This window comes from Brienomyrus brachyistius, chromosome 21 (assembly GCF_023856365.1).
Source record: "Brienomyrus brachyistius isolate T26 chromosome 21, BBRACH_0.4, whole genome shotgun sequence".
Lineage (NCBI taxonomy): Eukaryota > Metazoa > Chordata > Actinopteri > Osteoglossiformes > Mormyridae > Brienomyrus > Brienomyrus brachyistius.
Window position 1 is genome coordinate 11,271,927 of NC_064553.1, and position 18,361 is coordinate 11,290,287.

The window sequence follows — 18,361 nt, forward strand, 5'->3', positions numbered from 1 at the left end:
TATGAGTACTGCAGACATGTCAGCATTTTCATACGTAAACTGAGTGCACTTAGACAAATGGACTGACGAGCAGCACCCTGTGAGATATCTGACATTATTTGTAGGCGAGGAGCCCTAACTTTAACCATAAGTAACCAAACAAAATGTAAGACTTTTGGCAAATTGAATTTCCCCTTGTGGGGACCGAAAAAATGGTCACCACAACGTCAAAATAACAGGTGTTTATCACATTGTGGGGGAAATTTGGTCCCATTGATGTAATATAAACGTGACACACACACATTTATCAAATATCTACATATCGATCTTTGTATACATGATAGTGCTCAGTGTGGGCACATAAGTGTTATTTTATTACGATTTAAAATGACGTCCATGTAAAACACCACTGCGGTTTTGATTTCACAAAAATTATGTACGTTTATTTTATTTTACCGAATCTTAGATAACATTTATTTTAATAGATTCCCAGCAACATTTTACTGGATAACTAGTAGAATCGTTTACAGTACATAGTAAAATGCACTGCAAGAAATTTTTCATCTTCACAACATCTCATCTTCATCAATACGGTCCACATCACTGAAAATATTAACCATGATTGGCAGACACTACCCAAACCCAACCTGTCATTATTCGTTTACAAATACAGTTGTTCTTGAATTGTCCAGCTATTCATTTTCAAAGAAAATTACTCTGAGCTACATTGCGTTACACGTTTATGCGTTTAGCGGCTAGTTTGTCCCAGTGGGAGCACCGTAGTCGGCGGAAGAACGCGAAAACCGAAAGCACGGGTAACAAACATGGCAGGTAGACCTGGGAAGCACGGTCGTGCTGGTTCTAGTACTGGAAATGCTATCAGAAAAAGCGGCCCCGATCAGGAGGAAGAGGAGCAGCCTCTTCAGGCTGTATTAGTTGCTGATAGCTTCAACCGGAGGTTTTTCCCCATTTCAAAGGACCAACCGAGGGTATGTGCGCGTCGTGGTCTCACGCTAGCCAGTGTGGCTTTGCTACCGGTGCGTGGGGTTGCTGCTGATCATGGTTTTCCCTGTTTCAGCAATATTTCTGATAATAAAATATGGTTCTTTCATTCAGACATCAATCCCCTTAGCATTGTTTCTGCAAACAGTCGAGAGTGTACCGACTCGTATTTTATGTAATATTCATTTTACGGTTTGCTATTGAACATACATGTATTTAGTGACATTTTATAAACACCATCGCATTTAATCTGGTGATTTTTAAAAAAATAAGAATTCGATAAATATTATTCCGCAGTTTATCAACTCACCCGCTCGATGTCCAAGTAGTTAGCACAGGTATTTGTAAAATGCGTTTATAGATTAGCTAAGGAAGTTATGACAGAATCCCATTTTGATGGTATAGTTTGTTTATTCTGTAGATAAGTTGACAGTTGTTTTTGCAACATTCAGGCTCTCTTGCCATTGGCCAATGTGGCCATGATTGACTACACCTTGGAGTTCCTCACCTCCACTGGGGTACAGGAAACGTTTGTTTTTTGTTGCTGGATGGCCAACAAAATCAAAGAACACTTACTGTGAGTATTCTGCAGGATTGAAGGAAACAGTTCTGTGTTGCGTGACAAAATTGCATATCACCAACTGTTTTTGTGTGTCGGCTTATGTAGAACCCGAGATGAGATATTCCTTTGCATGTTTCAATTGTTTATATAACGTATTCTCTGTAAGCTCATGCCATTAAGTGTTTTTTTTCTGTCACTGCTCGCAGAACATCAAAATGGTGTCGGCCCACCTCCCCAAATAAAGTGCATGTCATCACTTCAGACCTGTATCGCTCACTCGGAGATGTGCTTAGAGATGTGGACACCAAGGCTCTGGTGCGGTCTGACTTTGTGCTCGTCTATGGGGATGTAGTGTCCAACATCGACGTTACACAGGCCTTGCAGGAGCACCGGTAACAAGGACTTTATAGATAACTAGTACAGGATTAGTGAGGAGAGTATTCTTCACAAGACCAAGTCTTACAAAAACTGTTAGCCTTGTCACTGACTGTAATAATTTTTTACATTTTGTGTCATGGGTATATAGAAGGTCTAGTTGGTATCCCTTTAGCATGTGAATTACCAGCTCAGCCCACATAGCTGTGTGACTTAAAACTCTCCTTTGGGTTTAATTTCAATGTCTTTCTTGTTTATCTGTATATTAAAGAATAATGTGATTGAAAATTTTACACAATAAAATGCATGCGCCATTATAACGTATTTATTTATGCGCCACCCAGTGGTACATCGTGAAATTCGGTAGAACACAAACTAATTTTGATTTCCTTCGTTCGATATATATTTGCCCATTAGCGTCCAATTATTAGGATTTGACATATGACAAACTAGATCGCTTTCTGTGCGTATCCAAGGCAACGTCGCAAAGCGGAGAAGAATGTGTCTGTGATGACCATGATTTTCAAAGAGTCGTCGCCTGGCCACAAGTCCCGCTGTGAGGAGGACGATGTCATTGTTGTCATGGACAGCAAGAGCAAGCGGGTTCACCACTACCAGAGGACCCAGGGGCTTAAGAAACTGCAATTTCCCATGGTAAGTTGGAGGAGATGCATCAGTCAGTGGTGTTGGGTAAATGTTAATGTTAGGATAGGCTAATCTTACTCTTGGTTGTTTATTTGTGAAGAACATATTCCACAGTGGGAGTGATGAGTTTGAGATCCGCTATGATCTCCTAGACTGCCACATCAGCATCTGTTCACCACAGGTAAGCTTCTCACTAAAAGTCCAACCAGTGATGCTGAAAATGGCTCCACTGCAGGGTTTGGTAATTACTTGGAAGTAATTACTTGACAGTTTTCATTTTTTCTTTCCACCTCTACTCTCTAGGTGGCAGAACTTTTCACTGACAATTTTGACTACCAGACGAGAAATGACTTTGTCCGTGGGATCCTAGTTAATGAAGAGGTAGGAATACTTATCTTGTGACTATTACTACCTTTTACGTTGATTCCTGCTAAACATATAGACAGTAATCCTCTGGGTTTTCACACTTTCCAAAGCCATGCTCATTTTTGTGATTAATTGGGATCACCCATCTTGTTGCTGGTCTTCTTGTTTCATTACTTTCAACTTTTACAAGCATTATGGTGTATTATGGGTCTTCTCGTGGCTCGTTATATGAAAAGTGGTATAAGTGGTTATTGTACGAATGTGCAGCAATCATTTTTTTATCCTTATTTTTCATATGTTTGATTATTCCTGTGATTTCGAGCCCTATCGCCCCATGCAGTCCTTCACCTAGAACCTCCTTTCCACTCCTCAAATGTTACACTCATTAAGGAGAAGTGTCCTTGTATTTTTTTTGATGTTCCACCCACATTCCCCTTTTCATTACATTTTCCCCATAGACTTGTATGGGGAAATTTCTCAACTCATATTGAATGTTCCCATTCAATCAGTCTTCAACATCAAACCTCCAAACTGCTGAAGACATCTAGTGTGCAACCCAAAAGTATTCAACCTCTCTTTCATCCCTTCTTTTTCATCTATTTTTCTCCCATTGACTTGAATACGTTTTTTTGGCATCTGCTCCTACAGTTTTTCTACCTAGAAGTTCGGTTCCACCTTCAAATGTTCCACTCCTGAAGGCAAAGTGTGCTTGTTTTTCCCTTCGATATTCCACTCGCATCCCTCTTTTCATTCCTCTTTCCGGAAAGTCAAACTGAGTGTTGGCATCCGTTAGTTAGGTTATAGTAAGCAACAGCCGACTGATGCTTTGGGCGCAATCACATTTGTATCTTCATGCAAAAATGCATCTCTAGTTCTTTTAGCAAATGGTGATGGCTCCTATAAGGGAGCTGTTAGATTTGCTTGATCATCATGTTTGTTTTTTTTTTTGCTCAACAGATTCTGGGAAATCAGATCCACCTCCACGTGACGGCTGACGGTTACGGGGCGCGCGTCTCCAACCTGCAGATGTATGATGCCGCGTCGTCAGACATGGTACGCCGATGGATCTACCCACTCACCCCAGAGGCCAACTTTACCGACCAGGAGGGCCAGGTCTGCACCCACTCCCGCCACAACGTCTACCGTGGTGTGGGGGTCAGCCTTGGTCATGGCAGCCAGATGGAAGAGAACGTGCTGATTGGCTGCGATACCAATATTGGGGCCAATTGCCATATCTCCAACAGTGTCATTGGCAACAACTGCATCATTGGTACAGTCTGCGTTCTGTTTCATACATGTTTTACATTTCTGTGTTATTTATTTGCATTTTAATTCCTTTATCTGAAGCTTTTATCCAAAGTGACTTACAGTAAAGGGAAGTGTTACAATTTATTTGTGCTCCCTGGCATTTGAATACTCTACTTATTGAGCTGCTGTCTAAAGTCAAATTGAGCTTGACGATTTTATTGTAGCAGCTCAGGTTAAGCATCTGTCTCAAAGGCACAACAGCTAGACCCATTGGGATGAAACAAATGCATTTTTCAAGTCTCTCTCCTTAACTGCCCCACTGCCTGAAATGGCTTCTGGTTGCTGTCTTTAGGAGACAATGTGATTCTGGATCGGGCCTATGTCTGGAATGGTGTGCGCATTGCGAGCAACTCGCAAATAAGGCAGTCGGTTCTCTGCGACAATGTGGAGGTGAAGGAACGGGTCATTCTAAATCATCAGTGCGTGCTTGCTTTTAACGTGAGTATGCATCAGACTGTGAAAATAACAGAAACAACCTTATTATGTTTTTATATGTTTTAATCACATTTTCTGATGTCCTTAGGTCGTGGTTGGACCCAACATTTCACTCTCTAAAGGCACAATGATTTCAATGCACCACCCTGATGAGGAAGATGAAGATGATGACGATGAATTCTTGAGTGATACAGAAGTCAGCAGTAGTAATAGTAAAATGAAGCATAGAGGTATATCGATGGGAAAAATAGTATTTCTCCTCTGAAGACAAGAAATTACTTGCAGTGTTTTAAATAGGATATATGATTCTTAGGTGGTTTTCACAAATCATTGCCTTTTTCAGTCTTGTCTGTTTTTGTTTTTGACATTTTAATGGTCTAGCTAGGCTTTCATATCAGTTCAGACTCTGAGAGCATTGCCTTCATTTCAGCCTTCAATGCTACAGAGGTTGGAGTTGATGGTAAAGGGTACATCTGGAAGGTGGCCAGCCCGTCCGAGACTGAGGAAGACAACCTAGCACAGTGTCTGTGGGGTAAGCCTTCCGACTTACGGGAATCGCCCATTTTAACCCCAAGACAGCTGTGTATAATCATTAGATTTCATCCTTCAAATGAGCCATGTTACTTGGCAAAGACAACCAATATTGTATTTATTATAAATCTAAAAAGTACAAAGATATGAACATTCATGATTTAATTTATTATTTGTGCTCAGTGTTGAAAAAATATTGTATATTTTATATGTATTTTATAATAACTGATTTTATTAGCTGCACAAATAAAATGAGAATTGTGAAGTAGACTATACATCCTTATTTTAAATGTTTACTTTATTATGGTTGGTACAGCTATAAATCTGAATACTTAATTTTCTGTGGAGTATCCCTATTTGCAGTATTTCTTGGGGTTTTTATTTATTCCTCTACCAAAAGGGGGCGGTATTCAGCGGTAATGAGTGAGGCGCTCTGTTCCTAGGACTGGAGTTGAATCATGACTTCGAGAGTGAGAGTGAGAGTGAGATGAGCGAGGGCTCCCAAGACATGGGAAGCCGTGGCTTTTCCCCTGAGCTCGATGATGTCAAAGGTGAGTTACGGCAGATGGCAGCGGAATGGACCATGCTAAGGTGTACCTGCGATCTGAGAGGGGTCTGTCTGCAGTGTTCCAGGTGGAAGTGCTGGGGACCCTGCAGAGAGGCAATGAGGAGAACATCAGCTGTGACAACCTGGTGCTAGAGATCAACTCCCTCAAGTAAGACATCCCTTCATTTGGTTATAAATACAAATCGGTGCAGTTCAACACAAAACTTCTCATTTATTTGTGAAACGTTGTACATGTAAACAGCAAGTTTCCAGAGAGATTCGTATAGAAAATCACCCTTGTGAAACTATTTGGTAATTCCAGCTTAAAACATGAGATTGAATGTTCCAAACTACCCTGCTAAGGGATGGAATTTGCAGAGGCATTAACCGCTCATTAACCAGAAATCATCCGGTTCATCTTGTAGGTTCAGCGTTAAAACACAGTGATGTTTATGACAAATTCAAACAGTTGGATTCTCTCCCCAGATACGCCTACAACATCACGCTGAAGGAGGTGATGCAGACACTTATGAAGGTCGTGCTGGACTTCCCTTTCCAGCAGCAGGGATCCCAACTAACCACGGCCCAGTACTACTCTCTGCTGATCCCTGTGAGTGCTAATCCTGGAAATTTATGAAGCCCCCGTTTGAGAAGGTGAACATACCCCTCCCATAACAAGTCACCAATGAAGCATGACTTTGTTCTTCCTCTTCTTCTAGCTAATGAAGAAATGGGCCCCTGTGTTCAAGAACTACGTGAAGAGGGCTCAGGACCATCTGGACTGTCTGGGGGCTCTGGAGGAATTCTTCCTTGAGCATGAGGCCCACTGGGGAGCTATGGTTAAAGTCAGTACGCTAGCCCCGTCTCCAACCAATCACAGCAATGCTGAGACAAAGTGAAAGAACATCAAACCTTTGATATTAGATTTACAGTACCCTATAATTAACATTGTTTTTTTTTAAGATTTTACAGATGTAATAAATCTTTGTTAACCACGTAGGCCCAAACTTGTTAGATATCTGTAAACTTATGTCTTATCGAGTAGTGACCGATCGCATTTACGTCCAAGGTCCATAGTAAATAATATACACTAATCGAAAGATGCGAGATGTGTGATGTTAGCGGATGTATCGCTTAGTGTAACAGGTCACTTGTAATATAGTATATTGTAATATACAATAATGCAGTGTTTCTCAACCCAGTTCTCGGGGACCCAAAAATAGTCCCTGTTTTTGCTCCCTATTGGGGAGCAAAAATGTGGATCGTCTCTGGTGGTCCCTGAGGACTGGTTTGAGAAATACTGTAGTTATTTATCTGTGATTACCAGCTAATATAAGCAGTTATGGTACAGATACAGGACTGCCAGTGTGCTATTTTGTTACATAAAAAGAAACTTGCTGTACGATAAAATATTTCACCGCAGCTTCAGGAACCGTCTTCTTTCTCAGCCATGCGTATCTTTTGATTTCGTAGTGCCTTGTTTTTCATGAAATTTAAGTGCAATTTCATTTTATTACAAAGTGTTGTGATTTGCATTATAATTTGCTGTAGAGCACTATGTGTATATCACGGTATACTGTCGCGTCTCCCCTATAACTATCGAGATATGCCCAAAATTACCTGTGTCCAGTGATTCTGGTCCCAGATGCGGACGAAAGTTGACTGATACCTGTGTATAGACACTGACCCAAATATATGTTCCCTACTAAAAGTGGGAAGTGGTTTGCTTGAAACATTTTCAGTATGAATGAGATACTTTACATCTGAAAGGTAGTTCTTTCATTTTAATCTGCTTGGCTTAGATGGGTCTGTATGCTTCATTTCCAGATCCTGATGAATTTCTATGAGCTGGAGATCCTAGAAGAGGACGCCATTATGTGTTGGTTTTCCAAAGGGGCAACCTCTGACAAAAGCCGACTCTTGCGGAGGAACCAAGGGGTAGGTTCCGGGGCTTTCCTGCTAACGTTTGGCTGTGTACAAGAGTTTGTCCCTGAGTACCTTCCATATTTGGCTAGGATCCATAAATCTTTGTTTATTCAAACAGCAGGATCCCTTCTGGCACTTAAACTGGCATTAAGACTTATGCTACTTGCAGTTTTAAGGTCGCTGTTGTCACACTCAAGAGCATCTATCATCTCTCTTAGCTCCTCAAGTTCATCCAGTGGCTGCAGGAGGCTGAGGACGAGTCTTCTGAGGAAGATGGGAAGTAACTCCTGGCAGGCCCTCCTTGCAGCACCACTTGCGTACCTCCAGAACATAACTCTGGGCAGGAAGGCGTTGTGGCCAAAATCAGGAAGTGGAAAGAGTCAAGAAAGAGGACTGGCTTTCATTGGAGAATGTGGCATATGAGTATTGACTAGCCTTGTTTTTTCCCCCATCTGAGTTTTGGTTTTCCTATTTATTTATTTTGTATGACAGACACCTTTCAAAGCAACACCATGACTTTTAAGAACTGTACCACATAGAGTGCTGGGTCAATATATCATCACAATAGACAGACATGCATGAAATGCAAAGCTCCCTTTATTCATTACCACCTTGGCCATCACTTTGTCATTTTGACTTCTATACTAACGCAGGTCAGTCTTGGTCTTCAAACAACAAGCAGGGTAGCAGGGTGTGCCTGCATTGTCTGCATATATTCTTGGCACAGTGTCAGCCTCCAGTGCCTTTTCAAGTTGAAACAATGTAACTGACAACCTCCTTTCAAATAACATTTGAAGACCGATCTGCATCTGGACAACCCTTCCTGTTGACTGCAGGAAGAAATTCTGTCCATCTCCCATGGTTCTGGTTCATACCACCCAACTGGTACTTCTGAAGAAATAAACCAGGTCTGAAGTATCCCAAAAATTTCACCTTCAGAAATTTCCAGACTTATGCTGTAGATCCATTTGTTGTTCACTCACTTCTCACCCGTTTTTATAGAATGGGCATTCAGATGTTACCACTGAGGGAATAGAAAACCTTTATTAAATGGTGTCATATACAAGAACTTGTGGCTTCACGTTCATAGACCCCCTATCTGGTGCACATGCTAGGCTGTGCTGTGAATTGCAGTTCAGTGCTGTCACTGTACATTTGTCACATGACCACAAAAGGATGGAATAAAAAGACCATAATTAAAAAATTGTCACTGTGTTATTGTCAGGACAGATGCCTCTTCATTCAGGATCATCATGGAGTAACACTATCTCAGACGTTCATGTTCGAGTTTTGATTAGCTTGATGCTGCTCACTCACTTTTTCCCTGCAAACACTAGTACAAATATTTATACATATTTAATTCAAGTTTATTGTAGATAATGCAGGAAGTATTTTGATTGGTTGACATTAAAAAAAAATGATTTTGGAAAAGCACATACACCTTAAAATGAAGTTTGTGTCTCTGTTTTGCCTCATTACATTTCAACCAAGGCAAGGGTTTCTCAGTCTCAACAGTAAATGGAAACAATCAAATAGGCTATGAAATGAGAGTCCAGTCTGCCGGTAACCTGAGAACAGAGACCTGGCTTCCACATAAGGGGTTTTCCACACTAAGCTGTAATATAACTTAGCCGTAATAATTAGGGCATGGTTGCATGATATTTAGCCGCACTTGTGCTATAAAGCCGTGCTGCTTCTGAATTTCACAGCATGTTAAACATCAATTGCAAGGAAAGGAATGTTGACAGTCTCAGGTGTTAGGGTTAGTAGGGATCATACAAATCATATTACATGGGGAGGGATTTCAGTGACAACAGACTCTTCTCGGGTGTATCAAGGCCTAGTCCGTATTCCGTGTTTCTTCCTTTGTGTTGTACCTTCTATACATCGCCCAAGCCAGCAGGGCAGCACCCGTAATTCCAAAGGCGGCAGACAGCAGCTTCCACATGTTGGCAGAATTGTGGTGCATCTGCATGAAGCTATAGTGGTCACCAGGAAACAAGAGGTACGGGCGGCCGTCATGGGGAGGTTGCAGGATTAACACGTGGTCATGTTCCAGGACCACCTGCCCAAAGCCTGTCAAGACAGTCCCCACGCGCAGCAGCTCTTCCCTCTCTTCCAGGACCATGGGTTTTTCCCCGCTGAGCTCCTGGACCACAAAGTCCACTAATTCCTTCTTAGCGTGCTGCACACGCTGGTACACCTGCTCCAGGTAGGAGCCTCCTGCTTCCATGGGTGACTGGACCTTAACTGACACAGCATTTATGAATGCCCCTGGAGCCACCAGGCTGAAAGGCACTGCAGTGTTGGTCTCCTTCTTGTTCATATTCCTGACATTCCTGAAGGTCAGAATGGAGCAAAACAGAGCAACAATGTCACTCTCGTTGAAAACACTCCACTAATTGGAAAACTTGCCTGGTCATATTTATCCCGTTCTCCATATTTAACCTTTTCTCACTGTGGTGGATCTATTTGCCTACTGATTGCTGTGTTAATAAGTTTCAGAGATATACAGGTTAATATACACTGGGGGCCTTTTCCAGACGAGACCCTCCCCACTCCGACGTCACAGAATGCAATCTATTCATTAAGATATTAAGTTTCTTAATATCAAGAACGCAAAAATCATACTCGTCCTGGCAACAGTGGTCTTGCTAGCTTGCCTCCCAAGAATGAACTTGGGGCTCAATGATTGACGGGACTGGTCTCATTTGACAAGGATGCTACCGAGGTACCCTTCATATTTGGGGCAGGGAAAAAACTAAATTCAGGGATTTTTACCATCTTCTGTACTTCTGTTCTTAGCATTGGAAGGGGTCTTGGGCAGAGAAAAATGACATAAAACAGGTACAATGATGTAAAACAGGTACATGTTGAGAAATACCTACAATGTAGGGTATAAATACAGTGACAATCTTTGGGACAAACCTCCCTTTCTCCAGCAGGAAAAGGAACTGTCGTACTGTTGTTACTATGGTTTCCTATCAACATATTTCAGGAGTAACGTGATCCACAAGTTATGGAAAATGAGAGAGGATATTGCAGAAGGCACAAATGTTTAACATGGCTTTTAGGGTTAATGCACTGGAGAAATGTTTTTCCCACAATCCCCGTAAATACAGAACTACAAACAACTGAACACGACTATTGTTTCCTGAATTAGAGAAAGGTATACAAGGCCTGAAATACAATGTAAACTTTAAGTTTTTTATGTCTGAATAACAGTATTAAATGTCTAATCTTATTTTGAGTCATTTTAGAATAAATCCTTGTATACGTAGTCACAGGGAACTTACATTTGTACAGAACATCTTCCATAATGAACACAAAAGGTTTCGCCTGCTGTTGGTTAAGTCAGCATCGATGGATCTATAGCCCACTTTCACTCTGCCCTAATTGGTCTGGAATAGTACTTGATGTGCCAGACCCTCCACATGAACGCGCAAACAGAGTGGAAATGGGTATCGAGAAACTGCAGGATCTATTTGGGAAAAGCCCCAGAGATTCCCCAAGTCTTCCTTGCAATTGCTCTAATACTTTAGACTCTGATGAATCCTTTCCAGTGTTCTTCCTTCAGACTAAAGTTATACCCCTGCATTTGACATAAGCGTGACTTTTGGTTGCAGCTTATCTGCTAAAGTACTTACCACACTCTCGTAAGAGGGTTCCACACCTTCCAGTGCTCAGACACGACAATCTTTTGGATCACTCCAAAGCATCTAGGAACATAGTGACTGGCCAAAGGGTTTCCCTCCGGCTCAACCACTCCTGAAACACACATCTGACATCTCAGGAATGGCAGTATATTTATCTATTAAATATTTTACAGATAAGAATTTCTTGTATTCATAAATATTACAGTTTATTTATTACACTGGTTAAGAGGTTTACCTTCAATTGCGACATACCGCAGGTTTTTATTCGGTGTCGCTTTTACAATCTTTACCAATTCTTCATTGGGCTGAAATTTTGGTATTTCCTTTGTTTTAAAGCAAGAAATGAAGTTAGATGGGTTAGATTAAGTTTACATATTATATACACTTATTACAGTTAACTAGCATACAACATTTTACTGATAGAGTGCAACATCCATCAAATCAGTGATGCTCAAACTTTTTTGGCAGGGCCCCCCTAGGGCTGATATATTTGCCCTGACCACCCCTAACATACTAACCCCAAATAAATATTACCATGCAGCTAGTAGGAGTAATAACAATTATGCAGCAAAGGTAATCGTTAACAAAAACGTAGCTCGTTTACAAAACTGACAGTCATTACAGCAAACCATTTCTAAATTGTTGTCTGATATTTTTCTGACTGCAATTCAGTTACTGTAGAACTAGCTATAAATTATAAAACTGTAGTGCTTTTTACTGCAGTACAGTTTACCTAGCCGCTAGTAAAACATGTATTTTTGCATCCCCCACGAAGAGTAGAATTCCAATAATCTGTACCCACGCTGATTCCCAAAGTCAAGCATGATTTATTTAAAATTTACAAATTTATTAAATCATTTAAGAACAATGCTGCCTATAGAACGAGTGAACTACTATAGCTTCAAGATCACAGCGAGGGTCCCCGTAAACTTCACATACTTACGTATAGCTTTTTAATCTCTTGTTTCTTTTGCCTGTGTAAGTGATAAAACAGGCCCGAAAAGGCGAACGCTGACCCGACACAGATGGCAGTTAAAGGACTTACTGGTACGTCACTCATTTTGTGGCTGCAAACCGAAGACAAAAATGATGAATAAACCGCAGTGGATTTAAACACACAATTTTCTTGTTTTCTTGGATTGTTTTCTTTATTGTATACCAATACTTCGAAAATGTATATTCACAGAGTACCAATACTTAATTGTTCATAACTGCTTATCCAGGGTATGCTAAGCCAAGGACCCACGGGGCATATGACAGGGGACAAGCTGGTAAAGATGCCAAACCATGCATAACGACACACAGCGGGCAATTATTCCTATATCTATGTCATCTGGGAACAACATGCCGGAAAACAGAATTAAACCCAGGGTATGTTATCAGTTGGACAACACTTTCATGGCATATTGGCCAACTTTGTTTTGACCTTAGTTCTGTTCAATTTGGTTATTGCATCGTTCCGAATTACAAGAGTGTATCCACAAAATATCAGTAGGATTAATTTCCAGAAATAAACTGCAAATCAGTAATGTCATTTAGTAGTCTTTTCACGAAAAACGTCCGCGTACTGAAAACTTCTTCATTATACACAGAACAAGTGCACATTTTGATTATTTATGAATTGGACGTCGTTATTAATTTCGGAATAAAGTAAAAAATAAAGACTAAATAAACTCCGTGAGAGGTAGATTCATACAAGAACACTACATTCACTGTGCAATCTCACAAAAATTGGATTCAAAATTTATGTCGCTGTAACGCTGCCTTTCAAAACAGAACATATATGTAGTTTAAAACCAAAATGTAAACATTTTTAATGTTCTAAAAATGTACCTGTTTTATGGAGAACGAATGCTCATCGCTGTAGGTTTTACTTTGGCTGAAAGCAAAACTAGATCACCCCCCCCCCTCCCTTCCGCATGGGGTGCGCATGCGTTAGAAAAATTTGTTCTGTTATTAATGAGTTTTTCTTTCGAGACAAAAATATGCCGGTAGTCATTTTGCTTGCAATCATTCATAAAATGTACAATTCCAGAGTTCCACCGTGCATGATATTTAAAATTGCTCGGCAAAGTTGAGTGACCATTCATTACCTCCAAAGTGAGTACTAGTACGGGTTGTGCAAAACGTGAGTAAGAAGAAAGTAATAGAACACCTCCTTGCCGAAAGTAAAATCGGAGTAAAACTGTCATGTCCTTCTGTTTAGGCGCCAGGGTCTGGGAATCTGGTCTCTGGCCGAAGCAAAATCATGTCAGTTTTATATTTTTAGTATTTTAGAATTTAGTAGGATAACCAGATTTCCAAAGTCTCAATCCGGGACACTTGTGTAGCATGTGTATTACAGGTGTATGTCAGTCTAGGGAAGGATCAGACCTGTAATAGTCATCTAATTATTGCTTTGTCTCCTCATCATCAGAGATTAGATGTTCTATAAACACTGTGTGAAGCAGTACAATGTGCTGCTTTTCTTTTGAGTAATTACCGGTTTTGATTTGAGAACTCAACAGTGTTAAACTATAGTGGTATAATATACACCCATCGGCTATAACATTAAAATCACTGACAGGGGAAGTGAGGAACACTGGATATAGCCTTAGAATGGCACCTGTCAAAGATGCCATTAAACATCACGTAAGTGAATGCTCAGTTCAGCCCAAGCCTCATTTATGCACATGGGGAGCGAAGGCTATAGCCTGTCTGGTCTGATCCCACAGGAGAGCTACTGTAGCTTAAATTGTGCGCAGTGAATGCTGCAGTCTGGGCCTTTCCCTGCTCCAGCTCGCCTTCCCACTGGAGTCCTCTGATGTGCACTTCCTGCTCCAGCCTCCTGTTCCCTCTGCTACAGAAACATTTTCCCCCCTGTCTAGTTTGCTTTTCCCCATCCTAAGTAAATTGCAAAAATCATACCCCATGTTCCCTACCCTGTTCCTGTTTTGTTTTGTTTACAGTATAGTGGTTGTGCCACCTATTTATGTGAAATCTTAGTAAAACTTTGTCAAAGCATATGAATGGATATTTTTTTTGATTGTGGAGTACCTAGGGGAAGCCCCACAATAACACAGGGAGAAAATAGCAATCGGTGAATAAAATGGCATTCAATAAATGCATGCCACTACAGTCCAGTGCCATTATCCAGCAGCACTTGTTCCAGTGCACTTATTTCCTGGCAACCAAGTGTGTGTGCGATGGCCAAGACTGTACAGCTACGTTTTCTGTTTTTCTGTAACGTAGTAGTGTCGCTGATGTGGGGCCAGGGCATGCTGCTGCTGTTGGCACTTATTGTGCGTGCTGAGCAGTCAGAACCAATCATCTCATGGAATAGAATAGAAAAAGATGCCGACTTCAGTATATGTCTCAAATAACAATTTTTCTTTCAGATAAAATATATACTCAGTAGGTGGTGTAGTGGTTAGCACTGTTGCCTCACACCTCAGGATTACGTAAATATAAATTAAATGAAGTGCAGTAACTTGAAATGTTCATTAAATTTAGCTACTTTTTTTGCATTTCCAGTTTAATTTCAGTTCATTTTATGAAATACTTTAGTTTTAATTTATTTCCAGTTATTTTTTGTTTTAGTGTTTGGTGATTAAGGTAGGTAGCTGAATGTTAATTATAGATAGTTAGTTCGCACAGGATATGTTTCGTTCTTCAGATACGAATTTCACGAGTATTGGAGTAAAGCATCGTTTTCAGGTGTTACTGCTCCACCACCAGGGGGCCCTTGAGGGCTCTGACTCTTTACCAGCAGCCGTTTGGATTCACTACCTCATATGTTTACCCAGATGAATTCCACCCATGTTCTTCAATATTTTCCAGATGCATTGTGACGAGACTTTCTGCTCATAAATGTAATTTGTCATTTCCCTTCTGAACACCTAAAACAAACAGTACTTGCTTCCTCCTATCTTGTATTTCTGGCAATAGATTTTCCAACCTTGATTGCCAATAATGTTCCTTCCTCCAATGGCCATAAACCCAAACCTCCAATTCTGCTCCAGCAAATGCATGTACACTATTACTTCAGATTTATCTAATTTCAATTACATGGACAGAGACTGGTATAAAAACAATAAGTAATAATGTGTGCTGTCATTATAGTGCTCATAATTAACATGAACATCGGGTTCATGCTGTGAGAGCTTTGACTGGTTATGATCTCATTTTGGGTGTTTAAGTCTCTTGTCCTTGTGCTCCTTTTCGTCATAGCAGTCATTTGCATGACACCGCGCCTCAAGCCATGCTGCTCTCGCTTTGTTTCCCTCGCAGAAGCTGACCGCTGCTTTTGTTTAATGAAGCACGCCGCTTACCGGAGTTTTAATTTGGATATAAGTAAATAACACGTCATACGTTACAGTTCCGTGATGCTTTGTTCTAAGACAAATTCTGAGAAGGCAATAATTCACCCCAAACTATACTTACCATTACACTTGCCTTCGCCAAGGTCTTGCTTGGCCAGCATCTCAGTAATTGTGATTAAACAATGGGTATGTGCCACAACCGCTTGTGATTATAGTATTGTTTGGGAATCTACCAGTGTATCCAGTGTGATGTCATTTCCGGGCCCACGGTGAACTTCCTGTCTGTCAGTGGGTGTGCCTCACATTCATTGACAGACCCTTCTTGATTTCCCCGATCAAACATGCTAATCAGCTAGTTAACGAAATTAATAGATGTGCCTTTGTTGTGGTATTTTCCACAGTAAAAATACTAGGCATAAGGCCACTTTCATTGTTTAGATGTATTCAGTGTATTCAAATGTATTAAATAGTTCTTCAAGAATGAAGGAACTTTTATATTTACTAAGTTTATAGGTGGAATGGCTTTTGTTCACTATTGTTTGGCTGCTACAAAACACAATTGGTGTTCAGGTTATGGCTATCAGGTAGTAGTTTAATTCAGTATGAGATTTTTAATTAATCATGTGCGGAATGCTCTGGTTTGTTGAATAGTGTTGTCATACCACTCAAACATACATATATATACAGTATGCGTATGTTAGCCTGACTCAAATCTCCAACTGTTTTGCCGAATTGTATTCAATTAATCTCCGTCTAACACTTCTTTACACAGCGTGTAGTTAGAGTATGGAATAGTCTTTCTGCTAGTGTAACCCTGGGTTCCTTTAAATCAGAGCTAGATAAGATTTTAACAACTCTGAACTAGTAGTTAAGTTCTCCCCAAACGAGCTTGATGGGCCGAATGGTCTCCTCTCGTTTGTAAATTTCTTATGTCCTTATGTTCTTATTCGAAAGACCACAGATACATACACCATAATTTTTACAGTGTCTTGTATATGATTTTGACCAGCAGATGCACAGCTTGGGAAAAGAAATAAAGTGCCTCATTTATCAGCATGTGCTAGCTGTTTACCTAATGCCTTCCCACTGATATTTAGCATCATCTAAATGTACAAATGTAAGTTAGACAGTAATTATAAAGCAGTAGCATAACCAAGACAGAAAAACATACCTTCCTTTAAGCAATCATTCCTTAACATTACAATGTTATGTAAAACTCCAACATTAATTGGCAGGTTGTGTAGTGTTTCTATATATGCAACATAACAAAAGAACTGTAAGAATTACTCTTTAAATAGTGCACGTTATTGATTACAACATAGCAGATAGGAAAGAAATCCATCACGCAGAATAAAAAAAATATACTATTGGCACCACAGTGGACTTCCTGTCTGTCATTGGATGTGACTCACAGTGGATCTAGAGTGATGTCATTTCTGGGCCCACAGTGGACTTCCTGTCTGTCATTGGATGTGACTCACAGTGGATCTAGAGTGATATCATGTCCGGGCCCAAAGGTGCCATTTGTTGCCACAATGTCTCAGAGATCGAGCAATGGCAGCATTCTGTTTCTGGATAACCTCACACGTTCCACTATTTTGTTAAAGAAGTCTGTTTATAGTAGTCCATCCTTGTTCTTATGCTATGAACATTCCCAACAGGCAAGGCGTTATTAGGTAAAGCTCCGACTGAGCACAGAAACCAAGGGGACTTGTTTTAACACCAAAAAAGGCTATGTGATATTCCTGTGATCAATGGACTGTAAGATAATTTAGCGATAAATCATCTTTGTGTTTATGTAAGCTTACTGGACTGCTGTAAATTGGAGCACGGCCTCTGCCTTCCATGACAGATTCCCCAGGTTGCGAAGCAGGGGCCTGCAGCAGAGGTCCAGACTGATCCTGCTTAATTACAGGCTGGTCTGCATTGCCCTCATCCCCCGTAGAGCCGTTTTGACATTTCTGGTGGATGACAGTAAAAGAGATGAGAACAATGTGACTCTTTACTTTCGTGATTTCCTTTTAAAAAGTGAAATTTAGGAAGCATTTTTTGCAGGTTGGTTATCCGAGACCATACTTACTTTCATCTAAGCTATAACTCTTCCTCCTTTATTGGTCTTGTAGATCAAAATTAGCTGTATAATTTTTTAGTTTATTACCATAACACTTTTGTTAGGCTTGGATCTTGGGTAACCTGTATCTGGACACTAATGGGAGTCTCTTACACACGCACGCACATAAGTCAATCAAGTATTTTAATCATGCACAAGTTACCTGAATAACTTCTGCTTTCTACAGTTATGTTCACAAGATGTTTGTAGGTAGTACATCCATTTTCTATAACCATGGTTGCAGAGGATCCAGAGCCTATCCTTGAATTTACAGGCACAAGGCAGGGAGCAACCCAGGATGGGGCACCAACCCATCACAGGCCTCACTTACCATTCACACCAAGGGACAGTATAGTAATTCCAATTAACATTTGCATATTTTGGGGACTATGGGCGAAACTGGAATATCTGGAAGAAACCTCATGACGATACAGGGAGAACATGCAAACTTCGTACACATAGTGCCATGGGGGAGACCTTAACATTGGTTTCAGAGGTGTGAGGTAATAGTGCTAACTCCACCACCACGTTATTCCAATTCAGGCTCCCATTGTGATAAATATGAAACATTCATCTACATCAATATACAACAGTCATCACAAACTTCATTAGCGTGTG

General features: G+C 40.6%; 2 protein-coding genes across 3 annotated transcripts; one reads left to right on the plus strand and one right to left on the minus strand.

Annotated features, from left to right (window-relative positions):
- The first annotated feature begins 746 nt into the window (after nucleotides 1-746).
- Nucleotides 747-8,870, plus strand: eif2b5 (eukaryotic translation initiation factor 2B, subunit 5 epsilon). Its single transcript, XM_048989437.1, has 16 exons — nucleotides 747-968; nucleotides 1,434-1,558; nucleotides 1,750-1,935; nucleotides 2,395-2,572; nucleotides 2,664-2,744; nucleotides 2,867-2,944; nucleotides 3,887-4,199; nucleotides 4,530-4,675; nucleotides 4,761-4,902; nucleotides 5,103-5,204; nucleotides 5,647-5,754; nucleotides 5,829-5,919; nucleotides 6,237-6,360; nucleotides 6,470-6,595; nucleotides 7,578-7,688; nucleotides 7,895-8,870. Exons 1-16 carry the CDS (start codon nucleotides 804-806, stop codon nucleotides 7,958-7,960), a joined length of 2,142 nt encoding a protein of 713 aa, XP_048845394.1. The 5' UTR covers nucleotides 747-803; the 3' UTR covers nucleotides 7,961-8,870.
- A 599-nt stretch (nucleotides 8,871-9,469) lies between these two features.
- On the minus strand, nucleotides 9,470-13,257 carry LOC125716764 (mitochondrial ubiquitin ligase activator of nfkb 1-A). 2 transcript variants are annotated; one of them, XM_048989438.1, is made up of 5 exons: nucleotides 13,166-13,257; nucleotides 12,276-12,399; nucleotides 11,568-11,655; nucleotides 11,324-11,444; nucleotides 9,470-10,015 (listed from the first exon to the last, which is right to left on the minus strand). In XM_048989438.1, the coding sequence occupies exons 2-5, from the start codon at nucleotides 12,390-12,392 to the stop codon at nucleotides 9,517-9,519; spliced, it is 825 nt and encodes a 274-aa protein (XP_048845395.1). In that variant the 5' UTR covers nucleotides 12,393-12,399; nucleotides 13,166-13,257; the 3' UTR covers nucleotides 9,470-9,516. The 2 variants fall into 2 exon arrangements, with proteins under 2 accessions (XP_048845395.1, XP_048845396.1); XM_048989439.1 differs by lacking the exon at nucleotides 13,166-13,257 and adding an exon at nucleotides 12,545-13,142.
- Nucleotides 13,258-18,361: the final 5,104 nt, after the last annotated feature.

Coding starts and splice junctions, on each gene's coding strand:
- LOC125716764 (XM_048989438.1), bottom strand. CDS start 12,392: ATGAGTGACGTACCAGTAAGTCCTTTAACTGCCATCTGTGTCGGGTCA. Junction 11,445..11,567: donor GCGGTATGTCGCAATTGAAG/GTAAACCTCTTA, acceptor TGTGTGTTTCAG/GAGTGGTTGAGCCGGAGGGA. Junction 10,016..11,323: donor AACCCTCTTACGAGAGTGTG/GTAAGTACTTTA, acceptor TCTGACCTTCAG/GAATGTCAGGAATATGAACA.
- eif2b5 (XM_048989437.1), top strand. CDS start 804: ATGGCAGGTAGACCTGGGAAGCACGGTCGTGCTGGTTCTAGTACTGGA. Junction 2,573..2,663: donor AGAAACTGCAATTTCCCATG/GTAAGTTGGAGG, acceptor TTATTTGTGAAG/AACATATTCCACAGTGGGAG. Junction 4,200..4,529: donor TGGCAACAACTGCATCATTG/GTACAGTCTGCG, acceptor TGCTGTCTTTAG/GAGACAATGTGATTCTGGAT.